The sequence below is a fragment of the Mytilus californianus genome, unplaced genomic scaffold (genome assembly GCF_021869535.1).
Source record: "Mytilus californianus isolate M0D057914Y unplaced genomic scaffold, xbMytCali1.0.p SCAF_4, whole genome shotgun sequence".
NCBI lineage: Eukaryota > Metazoa > Mollusca > Bivalvia > Mytilida > Mytilidae > Mytilus > Mytilus californianus.
The window spans coordinates 113843583-113868956 of record NW_026262690.1 but is presented as its reverse complement, the minus strand read 5'-3'; the positions used below and the strand labels follow the sequence as shown (position 1 = coordinate 113868956).

At 31.0% G+C, this 25374-nt stretch overlaps 1 protein-coding gene across 5 annotated transcripts in view; it reads left to right on the top strand.

Moving 5' to 3' along the window:
* LOC127699105 (kinesin-like protein KIF28) overlaps positions 1-25374 on the top strand; it is a 57095-nt gene that overhangs the window by 20399 nt on the left and 11322 nt on the right. For 2 of the 5 annotated variants that reach the window (XR_007981070.1, XM_052202841.1), the window contains exons 6-21: positions 3288-3448; positions 4947-5058; positions 6161-6228; positions 8934-9085; positions 10610-10627; positions 13195-13276; positions 16084-16220; positions 16639-16699; positions 17094-17223; positions 20893-21156; positions 21460-21567; positions 22273-22418; positions 22970-23230; positions 23462-23628; positions 24076-24134; positions 25030-25065. Coding sequence is in view for 4 of the 5 variants with exons in the window: in XM_052202841.1 (XP_052058801.1) it covers positions 3288-3448; positions 4947-5058; positions 6161-6228; positions 8934-9085; positions 10610-10627; positions 13195-13276; positions 16084-16220; positions 16639-16699; positions 17094-17223; positions 20893-21156; positions 21460-21567; positions 22273-22418; positions 22970-23230; positions 23462-23628; positions 24076-24134; positions 25030-25065 (1962 nt within the window). In the remaining variant the exon portion in view is untranslated. Of the gene's footprint in view, positions 1-3287; positions 3449-4946; positions 5059-6160; positions 6229-8933; positions 9086-10609; positions 10628-13194; positions 13277-16083; positions 16221-16638; positions 16700-17093; positions 17224-20892; positions 21157-21459; positions 21568-22272; positions 22419-22969; positions 23231-23461; positions 23629-24075; positions 24135-25029; positions 25066-25195; positions 25214-25374 lie in introns of all 5 variants that reach the window. The other 3 variants (XM_052202843.1, XM_052202842.1, XM_052202844.1) reach the window with 3 other exon arrangements.

Here is a 25374-nt window from a genome sequence, read left to right as displayed (position 1 = left end):
GCCAGATTTCTACTTGTCCTGGGTTATTTAACCATCTAAGGGGTAATATAATTGTATATTGGAAAAAAAATAGCAATAAAGGGAACAATAAAGACATAAAAATGTCTAACATGATTTACTTTTTTGTTATTCTCTCACAACATTGTAATGCTTTTACACATTCAAAAAAAAGACAAGATTTTATAGATTATAGATAGCAAACATTTACAGTGAAACTTTGGTTTTAAAAATGTTTAAAGATAAAAAATTTAAAACATTGTCACTAATGGTACATGTAATGGAAAAATACATGATGTGAGGAAAAACAATGAAAATTTTAGGCTTTTTTGACACTAGCTGTAGCAAAAAGGGGACATTCGATCCTTGATCAATAAAGACCATTCCTCCTTCTTGCAATGGCCAAAGTCCTTCAATTACTCAATATTTGCTTTTGCAAGATTTTATGTTTCAGTTCTTTATGTAATATTTGAAAGTCGTGTCTTTCTTATTTGCTTTCAAATATTAAAGATGTTTGTTTTGTCTGTAAAAAGGGTAAATCCTTTTGTAGACGTGTGGAATAGTTTATTCTTTAAGGCTATGAAAACAAGTGTACTTTTAGTCTGTAAAGAGATCATGCTTCTGTCCTGTTGGTTGCATGTCTGATCTTGCATTTAAAAAAGTCTTGCTTATCCTTCATAGGTATATGACCTTTTGACTTCCTGGTACACACAGAAATATTGACCTTTTTTACCTGGCCAGAAACTAGAATCTTCTATTATCACCTGTATTTTAAATATTTTGATCTGTTTTCACCTGTACTGAAACTTCCTGGTTTTAGTGTGACCTTATAAATTCATCCTTTTTGATTCTTCCTTAATACTAAAGTTGATTTAGCATCTCTTTAAAATTAGAATCAAAGCCTTCATAAATATGTGACATGTCATATAAAAGAGTTCTATTCCAATGCAAATGATGATTAACACAATTTTTTGGTCACTATGATGATGGTACCATTTTGAATCAATAAGGAAGAGAAGAAAAGATAGTAAATGACTTTTTGAGACGGTTTTATGAGTTTATGAGCATGTAAGAGATGTGAAGAAGATTGTAAAATTACATCAGAATGGATAGTAAATGTTTAATTAAATTTTTGTCTGACATCTGAACGAATTTTTAGCCCAAGATAACCTGGGTGCAAAAGAATGTGCTTATAAATGTTTTGTATTTGTGCTTATTATAACCTCTGGTAGTTAAACCATGTTGAAGTAAGTTGCCAATATTCAGCTTAAATCAAAAAGGTCATTGGGCCAGCTTATTGTTGGTTGCAGCAAATGCTTCAGCATGAGTTTTTCGGACAATAAAAGAGTTAACCCTTTTGTAAATGTGTGGAAGAGTTCATCATTTAAGACTGTGAAAGAAATAGTTTGTTTAGTTTGTAAAAGAGACCATGCCTCTGAACTGTGAATGGGCTTTTGTTTAATGATTAATTTTGTTTATCCATCTGGCCTTTGAAAAAGTTTATCCTTCAATTCTGTTAAAGAATTGTGCTTTTTGTCTTGTCAAAATTTCTATTAATGGACTGGAAAATTTTTATCCTTTAGTTCTGTGAAATTAAGAAAAAATAATTTGCCTCGTCAAAACTTTGGAAAGACTTCCTTTTGAACCCCCCTTTTAATGTATGTCTATGCTTATTCCGTCAATAAGAGAGTTCAAAAGAAGTGTTTCCAAAACTTCTCTTCTTGGCCTGCAAAGAGGGGGAAACATTTACATTTATTTCCTACATTATACAAAAGTTTTATGTACAACGGTTGAATAATTGGTTAATTTGTTATAAATATATTCATGGTAGAAACATTACAAAACGATTTGATTAATGTACGTAGCTGATGGAAAATCAATGTATACAGAGTTTGATCATGGGATTAAAAATACATTTTGATGCCATTACAAGATAATTGCGTTTGAATTTTAAATGTCAAATACACAGGGTATAAAGAAAGAATACATTAAGACAATTTTTATAACCATGACTGCAAAATGTATCTTTTGTACCAGAGTGGAAGGTTTTTCAAACTTAAATGCATATGAGTGCAAGGTCAAATGTCATCAAGATTTTTGCTTCTAACTTTCAGAAAGGTCGTAATTAGATGAGACTGATTACCGGTTTAGTTTTATTATCAGAAAATTTCTGAGATGTTGATTATAAAATGTATTTATTAAAAGGGAGTATCCACTTAATGCCAATATTTGATACTTTTGTAATATATACGATTAATTTTTGAATTTAAAACATAACTATTATTACTTTAATGTTTATATTTTTATTTTATAATTGTTGACCGATGAAATCAGTAGTTATATTAATGTGTATGCAGATGTGATCTTGATTGATTGATTGTTGTTAGCTTAATGGACAGGGGAAATTTTTAAAGCAATATAATGAATACCTAACTATTTTATGTTAATGCCACAGTGGCCGTGCTCTTACAGGTATCCTCAGTTTGACTGTTCCATGTACTACCCAGAAGATAGCTTTAGAAATATAGCGATATGAAATAAAATGATTGCAGCGAAATTTTACACCAGGAGGTTTTATTTGAAAGAAAACCTATAGAATTTGTAAAAAATGTGAAGGTCATATTTATATCTCATATACATGTATTAAACCCCACTATAACTCAAAATAAAAGTAACAATAAAATTTTCTCAATCTTTTACAAATGGAAACAGATTAAACTAGACATGACTGAAAATGGCAATAACACTTTAAAACAAAATAAAGGACATCTAGAGCTACACAGTTCTAGAAATATTTTTGTCCCTGGTGGTCCTTGAAGAAAATCTGCTGGTCTTCACTTTTATTTCTAATGCAAAATACAAAAATTGTGTTGGTCCATTTCAAATTTTAGTGGTCAACACCTTCAGACCACCACTTTTCGAGAACTCTGGAGCTAGGATATCCAATAATAGACCAGTGAGTGTCTATACAATATGTCAAAGTCTAAATCAGGCCTTTAAGAATAATATAAGCAGAAAATAAAGTTGAAATTGAATTTTACATAAGGGCATTTCAATACTCAAATGTGACCGTGGGAAACTCCCTGTTTCAGAATTTGAAGGATTGAAGGTTTTTTGTTGTTTGCACACAGGAATGTAAATAGTAATACCCCATTTGTTACATATTCATTGTTAAGGACCTTGTTAACCTATCATAATGGTTCTATGCACTTTTTACAGAATAGTACCCAAAATGCATTAGAATCTGAAGAAGGGAATCAGTTATTATATATTGCGTTTTTTTATCATAGGTGTTCCAAACAGATGGAGGAAGTAACACCAGAAGTAGTGATATTAATCTGGTGGATTTGGCTGGAAGTGAGAGAGCAGACTCAACAGGAGCAACAGGGGACCGTCTCAAAGAGGGTTCTGCTATAAACCAGAGTTTGTCAACCTTAGGAAATGTTATTAGGTATTGATCAAAAGATGTATCTATACACAACAAATAGATTCTATATAGCATGATTGCTTAATTGCATGCTGTAGTAGAATTATGTTTAGCCATCACAGAATAGATTGCCATTTTAAAGTCCGCTGACAAAAGTTCTAATAGAATGAATTCACATTGTCATAATTTTGTTTTCACATAACAAGATTTTCATTTTGTTTTCATATAACAAGATTTTCATTTTAACATAATTCTACAAACTATGAAACTAATATGGGAATGATCAAAACCTCTTTTTTTTCTTTTTTTTTTTTGGGGGGGAGGGGGGGGGGGGGGGGGGGGGGGTGTCAATACATGTATTTATATAATTTTAAGTTGTGCATAGATTTGAGCATACCAGGATTTTCCAATTTGACACTAAATTTACCAGTAATATAATGAACTAGTGTCCAATTGTATCACAAATATGATATTCCTTTTATTTTTTGTATTATTTTAAATTTAATTATTTTTTACAAGCACACAGGCACCAGTCAACAAGGTCCATGAACACTTGAAATTTAGGTTTAATTTAGCTACAGTATAAAATGTATATCTAATATTATAATGTATGAAAATAATGCAAAAATACAATTGAAAATTATGTTCATGTTTAAAATACAGGGTAAACAAATATATACATTGTAATTTAATTAAAACACAGATTTTAGTGTTACTGTAATATCTGATTTTAAAAGTTAATTGTTCGTCAGTTCTTTTAAATGGTAACAATAAAACTCATAACCTCCTGGAGACTTTTAAAAATATTTCATTACCTGCGACAAATTGTCTGACTTAATATTAGCTCCTAAACTGCCAGTCACAGGCTGATAGCCTTACCCTTTGGGTTAAATGTTTTCAAAATCTATATTTAGAATATCTCTCGTCTAGGGGTATAACTTAAATAATAATTTCCATTCTGCATCTGAATTATTATATTGTCATTGATGGGTTGCTCCCGTCTGTATGAAAATATTTTTTTCTCTTCTTTTAGTGTAATTGAAAAGATTGTAATGAATAGAACTTTATTCTTTCAGTTAGTCCTTAAAACAATAGCTTTTAGTTTATTGTGACTTTTGGGTTGTTTTGTTGCTATTTTATATACGCCACATCTCCTTTTATTCACTGATGTTGTAGAGAAATTCCCATTACTATCCCATAACTCCCTTCACTGGTAAATTTTCAAAATCGATGAAATAAAGGTGAAATACCACCAATTTTGAATCATAACAAGGGCCTTTAATTCCTAATTATCAACCCCCCCCCCCCCCCCCCCCCCCCAATCAAATCCTGGATTTGATCCTGATAAAGACTTGCTGAACCAACACCTCCTAAATAAAATTGTTGGTAGAGTATACTTAAGTTAATAGAGAATTACTCCAGAAATAAACTCTTTTCCTGTTTCTTAATTAAGAAAGTATGAAAAAAGGAAGATTTTGTCAAATTTAAAAAAATGAAGATGTTATTCTACTTTATGTTTTAGTGCTTTAGCTGATCTTGCCATGGGAAAGAAGAAAGTACTGGTTCCCTATAGAGATTCAGTGCTTACAAAGCTATTACAATCAGCATTAGGAGGGAACAGTAGAACCATTATGGTTAGTATAATCTTCAATTAGTTGTTATTGATGCCACACAAAATGGCAATAATGATGTTAATAATTAAAGATGTCAAATGCTCAAGGCATTGATGGGATCCTCAAAATATTGGTCAAAAAGTTTGAAATCACGCTCTGAAGAACATTTTCCTGGCAGGGCAGTCAAATTTCCTTAATTGGAGAGACAATGTTCCTATTTCTCCTCCTCCTCTGACCATTATTTCATTATAACTTGTTTGTATTGTAAAAATCAAATACCAGTAATTGTTGACACAACAAGGTTTTACCTTCCACAGGCATTGATCATCAAGACTAAGCTAGATTTGGCAAAACATTTTGGAATTTGGTGTTTTCAATGCTCGTAACTTTGTAATTGATTTAGATTTAAATCTGTTCTTGTTCAATCACTTCTTTTGAATCTTGTGTAGATAAAAAAACACATCTATTGGTACCTATGATGAGTTTTTACTCCATATATAGTGGCTAAGTTACCTTAATTCATTACAAGTGGTTTTAGCTAATGAATTCATTGTTAATTGATCGTTTGAATGTAATTTAGAAAACCAATAACCCTTTAATGTTTAATGCAAAATGTGAGATAATATACTATGAAAAACAAGGTCAAAAAGGTTCTACAACAATTCTCCTTCTAAAAAATTTGTTCAGAGGAAAAATTACCACTCTGGAAGTTTGACAAATTGACACCTTTGGTGCTCCTTTTTTATTTGTTTGTTTCATTTTCATTTGCCTTAATTTGTGTAAATTATTCAAAGTTAGAATGATTTTAAAAGCTGATATGCTATTTTCTTGGCCACATGTCATTTTTGTTAAATCTAAATTGACTTGATTTAAATCTAAATTGTTTCTAGTTTAAATATCCAAATATGTCAAGTCATTTTCTGTAAACTTACGGAGTAAAAAAATCTAAATCAAGTTGCGGTAATTTAAATATATGTGATTACTGTTTTTTCAGTGACCAACTTTTTTAGACCTATGATTTGATGGCTTAATCTTATTTTTGAATGACTGTTTTTTTGCAATACAAACACCGATTTAATAACTATGGATTAAATTTATCCATAAATTTTCTTTTATTTGACAGATTGCTGCCCTTAGTCCTGCAGATATAAATTACGATGAGACCTTATCCACACTCAGATATGCTGATCGGTAAATTATTGTTATAAAATATTTGCTTTCTCCTACTTGCAATGTTTATCTTTCTTACTGTTTAGAACCTAACTGTGAACATAATGAATAAATCACAGTACCTTTGCTCATTTATGTGTACATTGACTTAAGTTAAATTACAGTTTGACAAATGAATAGGACGAAAATGATGACAACTCACTTTTAATTCTTTGTCATAAATTACAAACAATGTAGATCAAAGAAAAGATTCTCCCTTATGGTTTTGAGATTCTCCTTCATGGTTTTTAGATTCTCCCTCATGGTTTTGAGATTCTCCCTCATGGTGTTGAGATTTCCCCTCATGGTTTTCAGATTCTCCTTCATGGTGTGGAGATTCTCCCTTATGGTGGTGAGATTCTCCTTCATGGTTTTGAGATTCTCCATCATGGTTTTGAGATTCTCCTTCATGGTTTTGAGATTCTCCATCATGGTTTTGCAAAAAACAAAAGTATAAGTCGTCGTTGTCCAAAGACAAATTGGTTTTCGCACTCTAACTTTAGTTTAAGTGAATGGATCTTTATGAAATTTTACCATAAGGTTCAATACCACAAAAGGAAGGTTGGGATTGATTTTGGGGGTTATGGTACCAATAGTTAAGGAATTAGGGGCCAAAAATAAGCATTTTTGTAACTTCCAGACATAATTTGTGTGTTAGTGTATGGATCTCTCTGACTTTGTACCACAAGGTTCCATATCACACAGGGAATGCTGGGATTGATTTTGGGGGTAATTGTCTCAAAATATTAGGAATTAGGGGCCAAAAAAGGGGCAATAAACAAGCATTTTTCTAGTTTCATGACAATAACTTGTGTGTAAGTGTATGGATCTTTCTGAAATTGTACTACAAGGTTCCATATCACAAAGGGGAAAGCTGGAATTGAGTTTGGGGGTAATTGCCTAAAACGTTTAGGAATAAGGGGCCAAAAAGGGGCCAAAAAACAAGCATTTTTCTAGTTTCCAGACAATAACTTATGTTCAAGTGTATGGATCCCTCTGAAATTGTACTGCAGGTACCATACCACAAAGGGAAGGCTGGGATTGAGTTTGGGGGTGATGAATCATAAGGGGGTTCAAAAAATTTGGGGGGGGGGGATTTTTTTTTCTTTAAAATTTTTCATTTTAAATTGGTTATTTCTGATTATATATAAAAGCAAATAATAATGATATGGTGTGAATAGGTAAATTAAATTTTTTTAAGTTCTTAGACCACATTCATTCTGTGTCAGAAACCTGTGCTGTGTCAAATATTTAATCACAATCCAAATTCAGTGCTGTATCAAGCTTGAATGTTGTGTCCAAACTTGCCCCAACTGTTCAGGGTTCGACCTCTGCGGTCGTATCAAGCTGCGCCCAGCGGAGCATTTTATTCAATTTATGATGTATGAATTTAATAAAAACAAATTCTGAATTAAGTTGCATCAAGAAAGAAAATTAGGTTATGACTTTACCATCTTACTTTTTTTATGCCCGTTTACGGGACGTATTATGGCATACCGTTGACCGCTGTCCGTCCGTCTGTCAGTCTGTCTGTCCGTCGTCAACATGTCGGACATTAATTCAAAAACACTTTAACCAATATGCATGAAACTTTGGTGAATTGTTTATATCTATTGACGTGAGCTCCCTTTCGTTTTTTATAAATTTCAGATTTACTGTTTCCGAGTTTTGGGGTTTTATTCATTAAAAAAGGGGGGATTTTCCAGTTTTCAGACAATAACTCAAAAACAATTTCACCATTTTGCATGAAATTTTTGTGAATTGTTTATATCTATTGACATGAGCTCCCTTTTGTTTTTTATAAATTTCGAATTTAACGTTTCCGAGTTTTGGGGTTTTATTCATTAAAAAAGGGGGGATTTTCCAGTTTTCCGACAATAACTCAAAAACAATTTCACCAATTTGCATGAAACTTTTGTGAATTTTTTATATCTATTGACGTGAGCTCTCTTTTGTTTTTCATAAATTTTGGATTTACCGTTTCCGAGTTTTGGGGTTTTATTCATTAAAAAAGGGAGGATTTTCCAGTTTTCAGACAATAACTCAAAAACAATTTCACCAATTTGCAAGAAAATTTGATGAATTGTTTATTTCTATCGACATGAGCTCCCTTTTGATTTTTATAAATTTTAGACCATACGTTTCAGATTCATGGGGTTTTATTCATTACAAAAAGGGTGATTTTCCAGTTTTTAGACAATAACTCAAAAATGCTTTCAGCATTTTTTATGAAACTTTGGTAAATTGTTTATATCTATTTTTGTAAGCTCCCTTTTGATTTTTATAAATTTTCGAATTTAGGTTTCTGAGTTATAAGATTTTATTTGTTTATAGTCTGACAACAGATTTACTTAGCATTGCGCAATAGCACAGTGTATTGCACAACAGCAAGAAATCTTTAATTGAATATAAATTCAATTCATATAACCAATTTCAAGTTCTTTGACTACATTTATTCAGAAACCTATAATATGTCAATTATTTAATAACAATCCAAATTCAGACCTGTATCAAGCTTGAATATTGTGTCCATTTTTGCCCCAATTGTTCAGGGTTGGACCTCTGCGGGCGTATCCAGCTGCTCTCAGCGAAGCAGTTTATTAACAATAGCTATCTGAATTTCTAAAACATTTTATCAAGGAAGACATACAAAATAATTGAAATGATTTTTTTGGGGTTTGTTACAGTGCAAAGAAAATCCAAAATAAAGCAGTTATTAATGAGAGTCCAACTGATCGTATGATCCGAGAGCTGAAGGAAGAGAACGCAAAACTTATGGCTTTGATCAAAAAGAGTGGTCTTGGTGGAGGCCATGGCCTGAATAAAGAAGCAACTGAAGGTAATTGTTATATTTTCCCACTATCTTGTTTAATTGTGTTGCTGGAGTCACTTACTCTTGATAACTTAGCTTATCTATGTGTATAATTTGAAGTCACATAATGTGTGTTGGTGAAATTAACCAATTGGTAACCTTTAATAGTGTTGAAGGTCAAAGTAGATATATTTTTAATCAGATTATAAAAGAAATGCAAAGAGTAGCTGAAAATAAAAATTAAATTTAGCTACTACGAAGGGGAGATAAATCTTAAGAATTAGTCTGCTTGTGATTTCTATGATATTATTCCATATGAAATAATAATAAAAAAGGACATAGAAATGTTTAAGTGAATTTCATTTTGATATGTTATAGAAATAGTACCATTAGATTTCTAATTTAGTATATTTTATACTGGTATTTGCTGAATTTTAGCATCCTTAATCCCAATTGGAATTATATTAGAAGTATTGAAAATTTTAGCATCTTACATACCAATATAAATCATATTAGAAGTATTGAAATTTGACTAGATTTAACACGTATAACCTTGAATATTTGGAATGTGAATTAAAACCACTAATCACAATAGCATTTAATTTTTGCATAACTTTGTTTGATTCAACTGAATGTCTGTCATTATGTGCTAGATTCCACTGAATGTTTGTCATTATGTGCTGTGATGATTGAAAGTGGTGTGTTCACATATACTCACTGAAAACAAAATAATAATACTGAATTGTTTGTCATAGCCTGTTTTTTGGGAGGAGGGAGAATTAGTTAAATGATCTCATTTAACAAACCCAAAAAGGCTTTTTGAGGTTAATTAATTCGGCCTGTGGTTAAAGTTTTTTTTTAGGTACAATAATTTTGCCAAACCTGCATAAGGTTTCATGAAACTTGGACAGAAGCTTTTTGATGAGCAAATGATATCAAGAGAAAATTTGGGAATTTTTTTATTTTTGTTTTTCCTTTTTTTACTGATAAAGGTCAATTATTTTATTTTGGATGTAATGCGTCTTCTGATTGGCTGACGTTTTTTTGTTTATCAGCTCATAGACATAATTTTGTCATGTGACCGTGACATCATCAACGTTTTTTTCATGGTTTACTCTGGTTTAAAATGGAATTTAGAATTAAATTATAAGTCATTCCTTAAATAGATGAATGCTAAACAATATATCAAGCTCAACATTGCTCAAAGTAAAAAAGATGTAAATAAATTTTTATAAGTATTTACAGTTCATGTACCAATTTTACTGCACCTGAGATGTGCAGGACAGGCACATGGAAATTAACATTAATTAGTTTTTGAGATCACAAGTCTCCCTTTTTTTAAATTTTGATCTGTGAAATAACAAAAGAAGAAACACAAAAACGTAAAAACAGTTAAGGCTCTCAATTATTCTCGAAAATAAATCAAAATAATTAAATGACAGGTTATGACAGACAGAATTTTATGAAGCCAAATGCTTACTACCAATTATAATGGTTTGTGATTTCAGTGATCTAATTAATTTATATATTTGATTAATTTTGATAATGTAGAGGAGAATTCCAGTGAAGGTAAGTTGGTAAAAATGCAAATTTATGCAATTTTTTTATTGATTATTTATTAACCAACATGGTTTGCATGACTTTTATAACATTTTCATCTTTTTATTGATAAATATATGAAATTTTTATTGCATGTTGTAGGTGATTGCTGTTTTCAAGTATTAATTATTATTGTATTGAATGAATATGTGATATACAAAGTAATTATTCTAAATCAAAATATATTATTTTTGTTTAATAAGAAGGATATATATAGATTAGGGTCTTGTTATTTGGGTAATTTCTTATTCATCTGATGCTTTATCAAATTAATAAAAATAAAAAAAATAAACATTGTGCTGCACAGAAAGTTATACAGAAAACAAATTGAATTCAGTTATAAGTTGAAGCAGACAATTTCTATTTTTTAAGATTATTCCTGATCTAAATAATACCCTTTTTTCCATAGAATCTGTAATGGTCAATAACTAACAACAATTGAGGTGGTTGGGTTTTAGTCAAAAGGGAGATAACTTATGGGTTAAAATGTGATATGGTAGTCAACTAAAATTAGTAAAATTAATTTTCTAGTTGCATGAGATGTAGAATTAAATTTATTGCCATGTGCTTCAGAATTGTGATAGAATTTTATGTTTTGTCTATAGAACAGTCTCGTCAAGGTGAATTATTAAGTCAAGGTCATATGCAATGTCACTTTGATTGAAATGAAGATCCTGTGTCCACAAGCAGCGTACAAGGAAATTACAAGCCTCTGTTCTACTTTCTGTTCCAATAATGATTTAATCAACTGTTAAATCTTTTAAAGAAGTGTATTGTTGATACAAATCCTGCAAATTTCTTCACAACTGAAAATAAAAAGCCAGATTCTTTTAAGCGACACAGGATCCTTATTTTAATCAATCTGTATGGACTGTAAAATTCCCTTCAATTTTCCTTCTGCATATATTATTCTTAGTATTTAAAACATTGACTTTCCAAACTTTTACTTTTTTGTGTTTAAATCCTGAGCATTGATTTTTTTTCCCCTTTCGAACATTTTACAGATTAAACATGACCTTCATGCATGATGTTGACCTCCCCTAGGCATTTCACACTTGCTAATGCTCAACATGCTTACTATGTGGAAATAAAAAAAAATTCTAGTTTATTATGTCAATTATTAAGTGTTTCAGTATCTTAAGGGAAATAAAAAAAATTATGAAAAATTTATCATATTTACATTCAGCAAATTTTTGGCACAAATTATTCTTCACATTCTCCATATCATGAATTTAATGGCAAGCCTTTTCCACCCTTCCAAATTCCAACTTTCATTTTATGCCATGGGAGCAAACACATTATGTGTTTTAATGCCAAAGATTATAGAAAATCAACTTTTTCTATTGATTTTTACTAATATAGAATTAACTTTACAAAAACAGTTACTAGAAATGTTAACATTAATGTGAGTAAGGAATGAAGATGTCATTGGAAATATTGACTTAAATTTACATGATTTTTCTATGCATGTGGGATATCTTTATGGAATGCAGCTGTTCCTTGTGTACTTTTTACATGCACATTTTATGCACGATATACACAAAGCATGATTTATAATTGATTATCTGTTTTGTCACATTTTATATCGATATAACTTATTTTTAGTTCTGTAGCGTATTTGTAGCATTTACCATTTTTGATATTATATTATTTGCTGGGTAAAAAATCTTTTGAGAAAAAAATCCAACTAAAAAGTGATAATTGATCATGTATCAGTGTTCTCGAAAACTGGCAGTCCCATCGGTCCTGACCACCAAAAAATCAGGTAGGTCCACCAAACTTTAGGGGCAGTTGTGGTCCTGATGTCTAACTAAAAGTTTGTGGTGGTTTTTGTTTTTTTTTGGCTGTCTAGTATTTTAGTATAGCTCCTAATTGAAATGTATATCAATATTTGATATTGGCCTTATCTTATTTATACCTACATTCATGAAAATGATAAAAAGCAAATATTTTCTACAAATGCAGGACTACCAAATTTTGACTGGGACCATTAGATTTGTAGTCTTGGTGGCCCCAATGACCTCCAGATTTCGAGAACTCTGATGTATATTATTTATTTTTGAGTTAGGATCAAGTTATAAAATTTAGCAACTATATCATTTGGATGAGTTCATAAATCTCTAATTTTAAAGGTCAATGTCTAGTGTTGTGGCTATCTTACCAAAATAGAGCCTCAATGTTCTCAGATTTTTGTTAATACTTTGTAAGAAATAATAGATATATTTTTTATCTGGATCAAAGAATCGTTTTGTGTGGTCAAATGATGACACATATGAAGTCTTGCATGGTGTTCAATGTTCCTAGATGTTTTTTATTCCTGATATTAAGAAATAAAAGTAGTACGAAAGATCAATGAAATTTAGTAAATAAATAGATTTAAAACTAGTTATAGTGAAACCATTTAGTTTAGAAATTGCACAATTTAGTTCTCTTCACAAAAAGTTTCACCAATTATAAATACTGGTACTTTAGAATCTAGGATTTAAACATATGTTGAAACAATGTTTAGTGAGTAAGAATTTATCTTGTATTTATAGAGTTAGAAAAGATGTTGAAAGAAAATGAAAGGAAAATGCAGGACATGCAGCTTACATGGGAACAAAGATTAGAACAGGCTAGGTAGGTATACTGATTCTTTAAAGGAAGTACTTACTCCTTATCCAATCAAAAATCAGAACAGACTGTTATACCAGATATACTCGTCATCAGAGAGTACATACTCCTTATCCAATCAAAAATCAGAACAGACTGTTATACCAGATATACTCGTCATCAGAGAGTACATACTCCTTATCCAATCAAAAATCAGAACAGACTGTTATACCAGATATACTCGTCATCAGAGAGTACATACTCCTTATCCAATCAAAAATCAGAACAGACTGTTATACCAGATATACTCGTCATCAGAGAGTACATACTCCTTATCCAATCAAAAATCAGAACAGACTGTGTAGATATACCTGTCATCAGAGAATACCTACTCCTACACCAATAAAAAATCCGAAAAGGCTAGGTAAATATGTTTTTGTCTTTTAGGGAATTAGATATTGATAGAAAATCTTTGATAGTCTCTGTTTAATTAATTTAAAACTCTTCTAGACTCTTCCTTTGCCAATATAAACTAGCTGTTATGATATAGATATCTCTGCACATTAAGAACCCTTGCAATAACTTTTTGAGGGGTCTGTAGGTGGCCTGTTGCAATGCAAAATCTCTGTCCATATCCAATTTACCCTCATTTTTCAGTGGTAGTCTAAATTTTTCCGACCTTCATCCCGGCCTGCCTCTATTACAGGACCTACCTTTTGTATTTATTAAGTCTCCCAAACGAAGTTTGGGAAGACTTATTGTTTTTGCTCAGTTATTATTATTATTATTCTTCTTCCTTTTCCTCTTCCGCCGCTTTTAAATTTGAACTTGTCCGCACCCGTTCTCCAAATCGCTTGTCATATTAACTTAGGGTTTCACAATATGTTAGACTAACATGTCTAGTGGTGCAATCAGGGTTTTGTTTGTGCAATGTGGTTTATAAAGGGGTACTTTGAGGGGCAAAAAGATAAGAGGGTTTTACAATAGAACTCTATGGGATTTTATTTTTTAAAATTTTAAAATGATTATAAATTGAAAACCGTTTGTGATAGACACAATCTTTTTAATTGAAAATGTTCTAAATGATAAAACCCATTAAATGAAATACAGGGTTAGTCCCCAGGGGTCACCCCCACCCCCTGCCATTTAAGAAAGTTCTAATACCTTGTAAGTGGTCCAGATCCCCACCCCTAAACCATATATATTCTGGTTTGTCATGCTAAGATGGTTTGAATGATATACAGGGTTAGTCCCCAGGGAACATCCCGACCCCCTGCTATTTGAGAAAGTTCTAATATCTTGTAAATGGTCGAGATCCCCACCCCTAAACCATATATATTCTGGTTTGTCATGCTAAGATGGTTTGAATGATATACAGGGTTAGTCCCCAGGGGTCATCCCGACCCCCTGCCATTTGAGAAAGTCCTAATATCTTGTAAATGGTCGAGATCCCCACCCCTAAACCATATATATTCTGGTTTGTCATGATAAAGCAAATCAAATGAAAAACAGGGTTAGTCCCCAGGGGTCACCCCAACCCCATGCCATTTAAGAAAGTTCTAATATCTTGTAAGTGGTGAAGATCCCCACCCCAAAACCATATATATTCTGGTTTGTCATGTGAAGATGGTTTGAATGATATACAGGGTTAGTCCCCAGGGGTCATCTCGACCCCCTGCCATTTGAGAAAGTTCTAATATCTTGTAAATGGTCGAGATCCCCACCCCTAAACCATATATATTCCTGTTCGTCATGTCTCGAACATTTGAATGACGTATACGGTCAGTCCCTAGGGTTTACCCCCACCCCCAATGTTCTAGTATCTTGTAAATGGTCGAGATCCCCACCCCTAAACCATATATATTCCTGTTCGTCATGTCTCGAACATTTGAATGACGTATACGGTCAGTCCCCAGGGTTTACCCCCACCCCCAATGTTCTAGTATCTTGTAAATGGTCGAGATCCTCACCCCTAAACCATATATATTCTGGTTTGTCATGCCAAGATGATTGGAATGATATACAGGGCTAGTCCCCAGGCATCACTAATGCATATAACTTTACTGGACCAAACCAATTTTCACTGGACTTTGCCCAATGTCAGGCGACCCTGGGAATTACAAATTATGGGAGCTTCGTTTGGGAGACTTCGTAACAGCATCCTGTTACAATCATTTCTTGTTGTTAATTTGTTCTCGTCCTGAACATGCATGAAATATTTGACACTGGACATTAAGCAACCAAAAATCAATCAATCTAAGCTAATTAAATATTATAAATTAACAAACTGATTTATTTATAAAATAAAAGGTATTCAACCAACTAATTATTGGAATTTCATAAGAAACTCTTTATGTGTTTTTAATATTACTCCAATTTTTTAGCTGGTTTCTAAATATTCTTAATTTTTTTTTTTAATTAAGATCTCAATTTCAGACTCTTACTTTCACATTTCGTTCTCATGTATGTTATGTAAGCATTTCATTCTCATGTATGTTATATAAGCATTTCATTCTCATGTATGTCATGCAAACATTTCATTCTCATGTATGTCGTGCAAACATTTCATTCTCATGTATGTCATGTAAACATTTCATTCTCATGTATGTCGTGTAAACATTTCATTCTCATGTATGTCATGTAAGCATTTCATTCTCATGTATGTCATGTAAGCATTTCATTCTCATGTATGTCGTGCAAACATTTCATTCTCATGTATGTCATGTAAACATTTCATTCTCATGTATGTCATGTAAACATTTCATTCTCATGTATGTCATTTAAACATCAACACATCAGAAATGGAAAAATCATACTGATTGAATTATTTTCAGAAAAGATTGGGAAAGATCAAAAGTGTCCTCTCCTTCAAGTGGCGACCAGAAAAAAGATTGGGAGACTGTGCCCTACTTAACAAACATCAATGAAGATCCAATGTTATCTAATGTCATTAAACATTGTTGCTATAAAGGTAAGATTGGGAAACTGTGACCTACTTAACAAACATCAATGAAGATCCTGTTATACTTAATGTGACTAAAAAGATAGTATTGGGAGACCGTATATATGTTTTGTAATGTGATGTAACATTGATTTTTGACAAAGTTATGAAATGGGGATGACATGCTTTTGGTATGTGGGATATAAGGGGTGAAAAAAGTGTGATCTGGGAAAAAGTGGGTAAAAATTACAAAAAAGCCGGATGTGGGAAATGATTACTCTGTAATTGGTAATTAAGAATATTTTTAACAAAGAGAAAGTATGTCTTCATATTTTAACATTCCATTAATGTTTTTTTCATCATTTGCAAGCTACCTTGAAATTGAAGATTTCAAATAATATCACATTGATAATTCGTGTTATTTAGCAGTCTTCATGCTTTTTTTCAGGAACAACATTATTGGGTAAGACTGGAAACCCAAAAGTCAAAATTGAGGTTCGAGGACTGGGGTGAGTTTCACACAAATACTTTAAATATTCACATAACTGGAATATGCATCAAACTTTTATTTTCCTAATAATTCTGTTTGACTCTGAAAATGTATATTATTTGAGTAAATAGTTCAAATTCTATTTCAATATTAATTGGAAAGTGAATAAAATTACCCTAATCATACTCTCGCCAGTATTGATCTAAAAAAATGCTGTAGTGAAATTCCAAGCAATCTCCAGGAAACCATTACGAGGACTGCAAATATTAAATTTTTATTGCATTTTGGCTGTTTAATTTAGGAATTAAATAATCTGGACCTCAATCATCATAAGTCGTACGAAATAACTGAATAGCCTTTATCTCTTTTATGTTTGGGGATCAAGATTTTAAATTATATTTTTGATATTTTAGAATACAACAGTCCCATGCTGAACTTATAAACATAAATGACAAGGAGATGTTCTTAGAACCTTGTTCCAAATCAGCAAAGATATTTGTTAATGGTCATAAGATCAAAGCCAAGACCAAACTGGAACATTTAGTAAGTGTTGGTTTCATAGTTAGATAAAGTAACCAAGTTTGCATTCTATGAAGACGTCCATGTTCAATTACTGTAAATTCAAATATTTAATGATGTTTTAAGTCCCCTTCCGACGAAGTCAAAGGTGACTTTAGGTTTGCACTCTGTTTGTCTGTCTGTCTATCTGTCAGTCCGGCAAATCAGTTTTCCTCACTTTTTTTTTTCGTGCTTGAAGATATTGATTTGATAATTGGTATATAGTTTTATCATGTCAAGTTACAGACCAAGTTCAAATTTTGTTCCAGTCCGATGATTTTGTGCAGAGTTATGGTCCTTGGACATAGAAAATTCACATAAATAATAAGTTTTCAACACTTTTTTTCGTCATGCTTGAAGATATTGACTTGATATTTGTTATATAGTTTACACCATGACAAGTTATAGATCAAGTTAGCATTTTGTTCCAATATAATGATTTTTTAACCAGTAGGGGACTATGTATTGCCATGCAATACTCTCAGAATGCTTGTTTATAATGCAAAAAATGAAAAGGATTGTGAATCTCAATTATAAAAAAATTCTTTTTAATTCCTTATAGCAATATTTGTTTTCGAGTTTTTCCCAAAATTGCATTAATTAATCTTGTATTTCTATCCGCAACACAACAATTCTAATTATAAATACCAGAGACATATAATACAAGAGATTTGCAACTCGGCGAAATCCCGTAATAACACGCGGCCACTAGTTAAACCTCGCGAGATCTCCTTAGGTAATAAAGTCATTAATAAAAGTATTAAAAGTACTCGAAGTAAGGACGAATGTTTAAGCATAACATAAACTGTTTCAGTGTTAAATTTATCATAATTAATTAAATATAATTTGAGTACATATATAATTATTTATTTTAATGTAATTTTGATTTTAGATTTGTATTATTGAAAAAGAGACATAATTTGATATTGTTTAAAAAAAAACTGATATTAAATAATTAACACTTGATAAATTGTGTCAGAGTTCATTTTATTTGATAGTTACATAATGGGTTTCTATTGAATATACACCTGTCTCGGAGACATAATTTCACAGTGTGACATGTATATTAGGTTTGAATTATTCGATGACCAGGTAAATCACGAACATGTTATAAATAATGAGTTTTAATTGACACCTTGTAAACAAGAAGTTGTCACACCACAGGTGTCCACACTCTTTCCAAAAATACAATTCACAAAATGTATAATTAATTAATATGGAAAAAAACTTAATTTATTTGTTAATTAATTGTTAATCATGATAGGCTTTGTTTTTTATTCTTGATATTTATAAATTATTAAAATTTTATTTATTTTTATATTCCTCATTTATTGGGCTTTCATTGAGTTTTTTTTCTGTAGGATTGTTGGTAAATGTTTGATTTCTAAGTGTTGTTTGACAGTTTTATCATATAGGCTTGCATTGAGTTGTTTTTTTAAATGATTGTCGGTAAATTTATGGTTTCTTCATGTTCGAAGTGTGTATTGAGAATTAATATTTAAGAAAATTACAATTAATTTCTCATTTGAATAAAGCTTCATTCATGTGCACGCAATATGGAAAATTCCGATTTTATTTCGTGGGATGACAATCTTAATAGTTACGACTTAGATATACTCCTAGTTGAATAAACTGATAAAGAACTCTTTGTTGATAGTGAAAAGGACGAAAACATAAGCGAGAGACCCACCAACAAAAACAATTGACAATACTGCATACATAGATGGATATGTGTGTCCTCGAAGCAACAAAAAATCTATAAAAAAACACAGGTCATACATCAAAGCAACACGGAAGACACTATTTAAAAAGTATTTTATAACCTTGTTTCCACGAGACAATCATTTGTAGTGGTTTTTGTCTTTTAATCATTTGTAGCGGTTTTTGTCTTTTAATCATTTGTAGCGGTTTTTGTCTTTTTATTCTGGGGTAAAGAGATGGCAATTTAAAAGTAAGATTGTTTATGTGTATACATATACAAATCCTTGGTGTAAATAAAATCTTTTATTATCAAATATATATATATATATATATAAAAGTCTAAATTGAAAACAACGTTCAAACCTATGATTGCGTTGGATAAAAACCGCAATTTTTATACGTGTGCATGTAAAACAAATTTCTTGGTAGAGGGGTCTAAATACAGCACAAACAACAATTTCCAAAAGACCAAAAAAAGTGAAAAAGTCTATTTTAACAAAACGCATTTGACTAACAGGTCGAACAACTGATGTTTTTAAACCCTGCTGACTGCCATTGGCGATTGCCAAATAAATTGATCACCAGATCTAACAAAATGGATCTTAATATTAATTAAATACCAAACAGAAAACAATAAACTTGTGGAAAAGATGATATACCACAAACATATATATATATATCTTTTGCAGTCACCATTGAAATGTCCTCAATACGATTTTAATTTAAAAATGAATTAGGTTCATGTTTTGAACGAGAAGCGTAGTCTGAAACGACAACAGATGCATATGAAGCTCATTCATAATAGTACGACCAGCAGAAGGTTTCCTTTACTAGGAAAATTTTACTCCTTTTGTAAATTTACTGCATTCGTTCATCTTTGGCACCCTAAAAAGAAGAAAAAAACAATGACTTCAGAATAGGAGAAAATAAACAACTTTGCTATAAACAGAATGAAAAATGAATAAAATGTCTAACAAAATGCAGGCTATAAATTTCATAGTGCATAAAAAAGAAGGACTGATTTAAGGAAATTTGTCCATGAACAATTTCAATATTTAGCCAGTTTAATAAAAAATTTCGGGTATCAATCAGAAAAAATCGCCACATTGTTGGTTTAAATTTTACGAAAATAGTCTTATTTTCAGTCACGAAACAACATTTGGGAGTACTATTGGCCCATAAAATTATATATTTATTAGCATATTTTTCAAGTTTTAAGAAAAAAATTGGGAGATCAAATGGTTTCTACGGCAATAGGTGAAGTAAAATGGGCCGAGTTTTAACTTTGTTTGTATTTGATTAATCTCATCATTAGAACACATTTTATCAATAACAAATTATTAGAATTAGTTTTTTGTAACTTTTAAATATACTTGCATGCTTTAGCTGTGAAAGGTATCGGCATTATCCATTAGAAAAATCGTGAGGCGTAGAACCTTTTACACAACAATACGGGTTATTACCCATAAATCCATCGGATTAATCGGCTTTCCGGTGGCCACGTCATTTCATTGGCTGTTATATAGACTCTACTAGAGTTGCGAATCTCTTGTATTATATGTCTCTGTAAATACTATTTTAATTTTTGAATTTACAGTAAGTTATTGTTACAGAAATTTGATTCTCTTTGTTTTCCACATTTTGATGTTAGTAAATAGAAAAAGGTTTCTGTTTTGTTTTATGCGAAAAGTTGTGTTTTTACATTCAATTTATTAAAGGACTTTGACAGTCAAGCTGCCAAATTTAGATCAAACAAAATTTTTTTATCTATCTGATTAATGAGATATTTGATATATGTCTATGAGATGACAACCCAGCAACACAAAAATATATTCATATCTTCTAAGTTTTAAATCCAAATAGATTATATGAGGTTATAAAAATAGACGAAATATGGTTTTGAAATAATTTTAACATTTTTACAAATAAAAGTGTGATCTTCATTTTTTATAGGACAGATTAAAGTTTGGTTCCAGCTGTTTATATCAGTTTGTTGGTTTTCCTAAGGAAAGAAAAGCCAGTGATCCAATGGATCGATACAATTTTGATTATTTTATGATGGAGTTGGCAGAACATGAAGGTGTTGCCATGGATATCCAAACCCCTCGTGTCCATGAGTCTACAGAAAACATACGTTCAGTGATGGTATTCCAGGAATTTATGGATTTGATGCCACTCGTATCTGAAGCTAATGCTATCAGTGAGGAACTCAAAAAGGTATACAACAGCTTTCAAATTTACACTGAGAAAAACCCATACCTTATAGTTGGCTATAAAAGGGTCCAGACATAAAAAATATGAAACAATTCAATTGAGAAAACTAACAGCCTAATTTATAACAAAACAATTTATGAAAAAAAAATATGACAGACATGAACCAACAACAACCACTGAACTACAGGCTTCTTTTATGAAAGAATTGAGACTGTAACAAAGTTTACAAGTGGGAAAGCTTAATTTCTGAATTAGTTCCAATAATCTTTCTGTGACAAAGTTTAATTACAAGTTTTATATTTGCAGAATGTTATATTGGATGCTGAGGTTAAAAGTGAAGCTAGTCATGATCCAAAAGGTCAAGCAACAGGGAAAGATGTCATTATAAAAGTCACAAATAAAAAGACAAACAAGGTAAGGCCATCAACTTTAAGGTCAAGGCTGTCAAGAGTCATTAGGAAGAACAAATATAAATAGCTGTTCAGTATAAATTAGAAGAGGCAATATTATTATTTATAAAGGGAGATTTTTATCACTCTTGTATATGCTTAGAGCCTTTGTTTTAGACAGCTGGCAATATCAGAACATCAACAAATTTAAAGAGGATAGGGAAAACACTGATGGTTGTCTCTAATTTGTAGGAAAATTAATCTTACATGTACTGTAAATTCAGAAATGATTGTGTGCATTTATTATTGCAACTTTTTAAGAAAGGACAAAAATGCGAGATTAATTATTGCGATTGTCGGAAAATCTGCATACAGATATATTATCAAACATCAGAATGCGAGTTCTTATTATTGTGATACTCACCCAGTCGCATTATTCGCAATAATAAAAACCTCGCAATAATTTCTGAATTTACAGTATACTGAAAAAAAAAATGTGTTTCTTTCTCTCTAAAATAGTAAGAATGAAAAGAAATATGTGGTAAGACGGCAACAGAAAAATATAAATGTATGAAAAATGTATAGAGTTTACCATGTGTTCGTAAACAATGGGCAATAGAGCACACCATATAGCATGTCTAAATAATTTATATATAAACTTAAAACTGACCTCAGAAAATCCTATATCAAGAAACTACCGATTCATGATTTTATGCTCTTCTTTTTAAAGGTATGGATTTGGTCAAAAAGTAAATTTTTACATCGAAAGGATTTAATGGATGAAATGTATGTTCGATGGATGGATGGAGAAAATGTGATTGTTAAAAGAGACAAAGATCCATTTTGGGATCCTGTGGAAGATGTATTCCTTGGAAGGTAAGAAAAAAATTATGAAATTTATTTTAAAGCATTTGATGACAACAAATCTCCTTAGTTTCGAGGAATATAGAAAAGTATGTTTGAAATGTTAAATGATTCAACTACATGATTCAATACATTGTGAATTGGTTACATGTTGAGCCAGTAAACCATATATAAATATTATGTTTACTCAAGTTGGAGTTCTTTCCATATGGTGATATTTAAAAATTAAAAGAGAGCTCAACAAAAAGTGTACTAAATGTCATATGAAGAGAAATTACAAATGGTCCCGTTACTGCCTTTTTATGAAATATTATAAACCAGAGTGCAATGCATTGCAACATAATGATTCTCCAATCCACATTTCATCATTTTTTTTCTTTGGAGAAGGGGAGATAATTCACAATTTTGCAAACAATAGAAAAATAAACCAGACAATGATTCTGTTACATTTGTGACTAATAGTTAGTTGTTCAGAATAAACAAACAAAAAAAAACAGCCACATAAACAAACAAATAAAACAAAGAGATTTCATGTGTACCACATAATGTTTACTTTTTTTCAGTGCCCATATTCTACTTCAAAGTTTGTCATATTGTGTAGAGGTAGATGAACATTTTACATTACATAATTATCACGGAAAAGAGGAGGCAGTGACCCAGGTGAAACTGTTACCCTGTGATAGTAAGGGACAGCTGTGTAGTGAAGATGAGATTATAGAACCACATGAGATGATAGGAAAACCATTCAATATGATATTTATGTTACCACAATGTATGGGTATCCGATGGACCATGGAGAATCAGTCTAGAGGCATTTACTGCAGGTTAGTTTTGAATTAATACCATATCTCTTTTAAGTAATTCTGCTTTTGAAGTAAAATATCCATTTTATGGTAACAAGGCAAAACACAATTTACTAACACATATTTTGCTGTCAGAATTTAAAATTGTCTAACATAATTTGTTTAAACACAAAAGAAATTTAAAAAAAAAAAAAAAGACGCAAACAATTTGAAGTGGTCATTAATCATCAGAAATTAATTTTTTTATTTCAGAACAAAGTTTTACAATCAGCAGAATATTATCAGTACACAGACCGTGTGGGGTAAAAGTTACGCAGATCTCAAAATGAGGCAACAAATTACAATAAAAAAAGTCACAGAAGATTTTCTGAGGTATCTCCAGTCAGATTCTATGGTATTAGAACTGTGGGGTACTCAAGGTAATTTATACAAAAGTACTGTAATACAGTTCACTCAAGTTTTCAAAATGAACAGTACATTTTTTTACAAACATACATTTTTCAGTGATATGTCACATTTCGCTAAGTTTAGAAATTGCAATTGGTATTTAATATATAACCAGTCTTTATCACAAAGATATGCCTACAATGCACATATGAATTTCATTACAACTAGTTAAATATATTGCTTGCTACAGGATCAAAATTTCTTAGTTAAAATTAATTTAAAAGCCACCTTGTTTTAATAGCACTTAATATTTATGCCAAGTATGAGCAAAATAAATATGCATGTACCGATGATCTAATGTCAATTCATACGATCATGTAGTACTACACAAATCTGCCATGTAGCATAGCTTAACTTCAATCCCATTACATTTCGGGAAGAGTTCTTAGGGTGACAAATATTTTTTTTCTGTATTCTAGTTGATGAAGATAAGCAACTACCCACCATGACAAATGGCCATAGTAATGGTTCATCAGATGTGAGTAAAACAATTGATTGCTTTTTTTGTTGTTATCCTCCTTTTCTCCTGGTTGATCCTTTTAACAGTAAATTATTAATTGCTGATGTTCTAACATTTCAATGTCAGTTTTTTTTTCCTTTTTTTACCAAGTAGGTAGTAACAATTTAGATAATATTTCCATACAATATTTCTGAAAGGAATAGTAATGTTTAGAAAAATTCTTAAGAATCTTAGATAATTGACAGTAATTGTTTTTTGAAATTTGCTAATACATGTATTTGTTTCATACAAAAGATATATTTTTGGCTTTTCAGTATATTCTATTTGTAACATGTGAAATGCGTAATTTTCCTGTGCTTTATTTTTAAAGTATTTATTTTCATTGGAAACAGTTCCTCATTAATATTTTATGATTTGGTTGTTGGGTTTTTAAGTGACTCATTTACCACTATGTGTTTGGTAGTAGGATTAATAGGTTGATGGTTGGTTGCACACAACACCAAATTTTGGAAAAGCAGAATTTAGAATTTTCACTATGCTAAACTGCAAAACCATCCTGAAATTATACCAACTATAAGGAGATTTTTATAATGTAGAGTAAAAAAAAAAAAATTGTTTGGGTCAAATGAAATTGCTAATAGAGTAGGTTTTTTTAAAAGAAATTGTAAGGAAATAATTGTGAGGAATTGTTATTTTTTTATGTTTCTATTAATTAAAAATGTGAATTCATAGTAGTTTTTGTTAATTTACTTTTTATCGACCTCAATTCTTAAATCTTATGATTTTTATTTCTAAAAATATTGATAAAAAATCAACGCCATAGTCAATCTTGTCGATTAGATATTGGACATCATTGAGTATGAATTCACACAGTTTCTTTTCCTTATACTAACCTTGAGTTATCTCCCTTTAGGATGGTAATGATATGTTGACACAGTTACAAAGAAGGGTGAGGTTACACATTTTTAAACAGAGACATTTAACTCATTAGTTAGAAAATCGTTTTTTTTGTATCTCACAATATCATGATATATTCTAAAACAAACTAACAGTTAGGAGAAAACAATTTACCATTTCAGAAACTTCAGGAATTCTGGGTAATATTTTCAAAAGTTTACACTAAAGCATGATTGGTTGACAAGGTCTTTAACAATTGAACATTTACCTAACAAGCTGAATAATGTAACATTATTTTCTATTTGGTGTGCATTAATAACATTATCCATAACCGTTTAGGATATGAACAGCAAATTGTCTT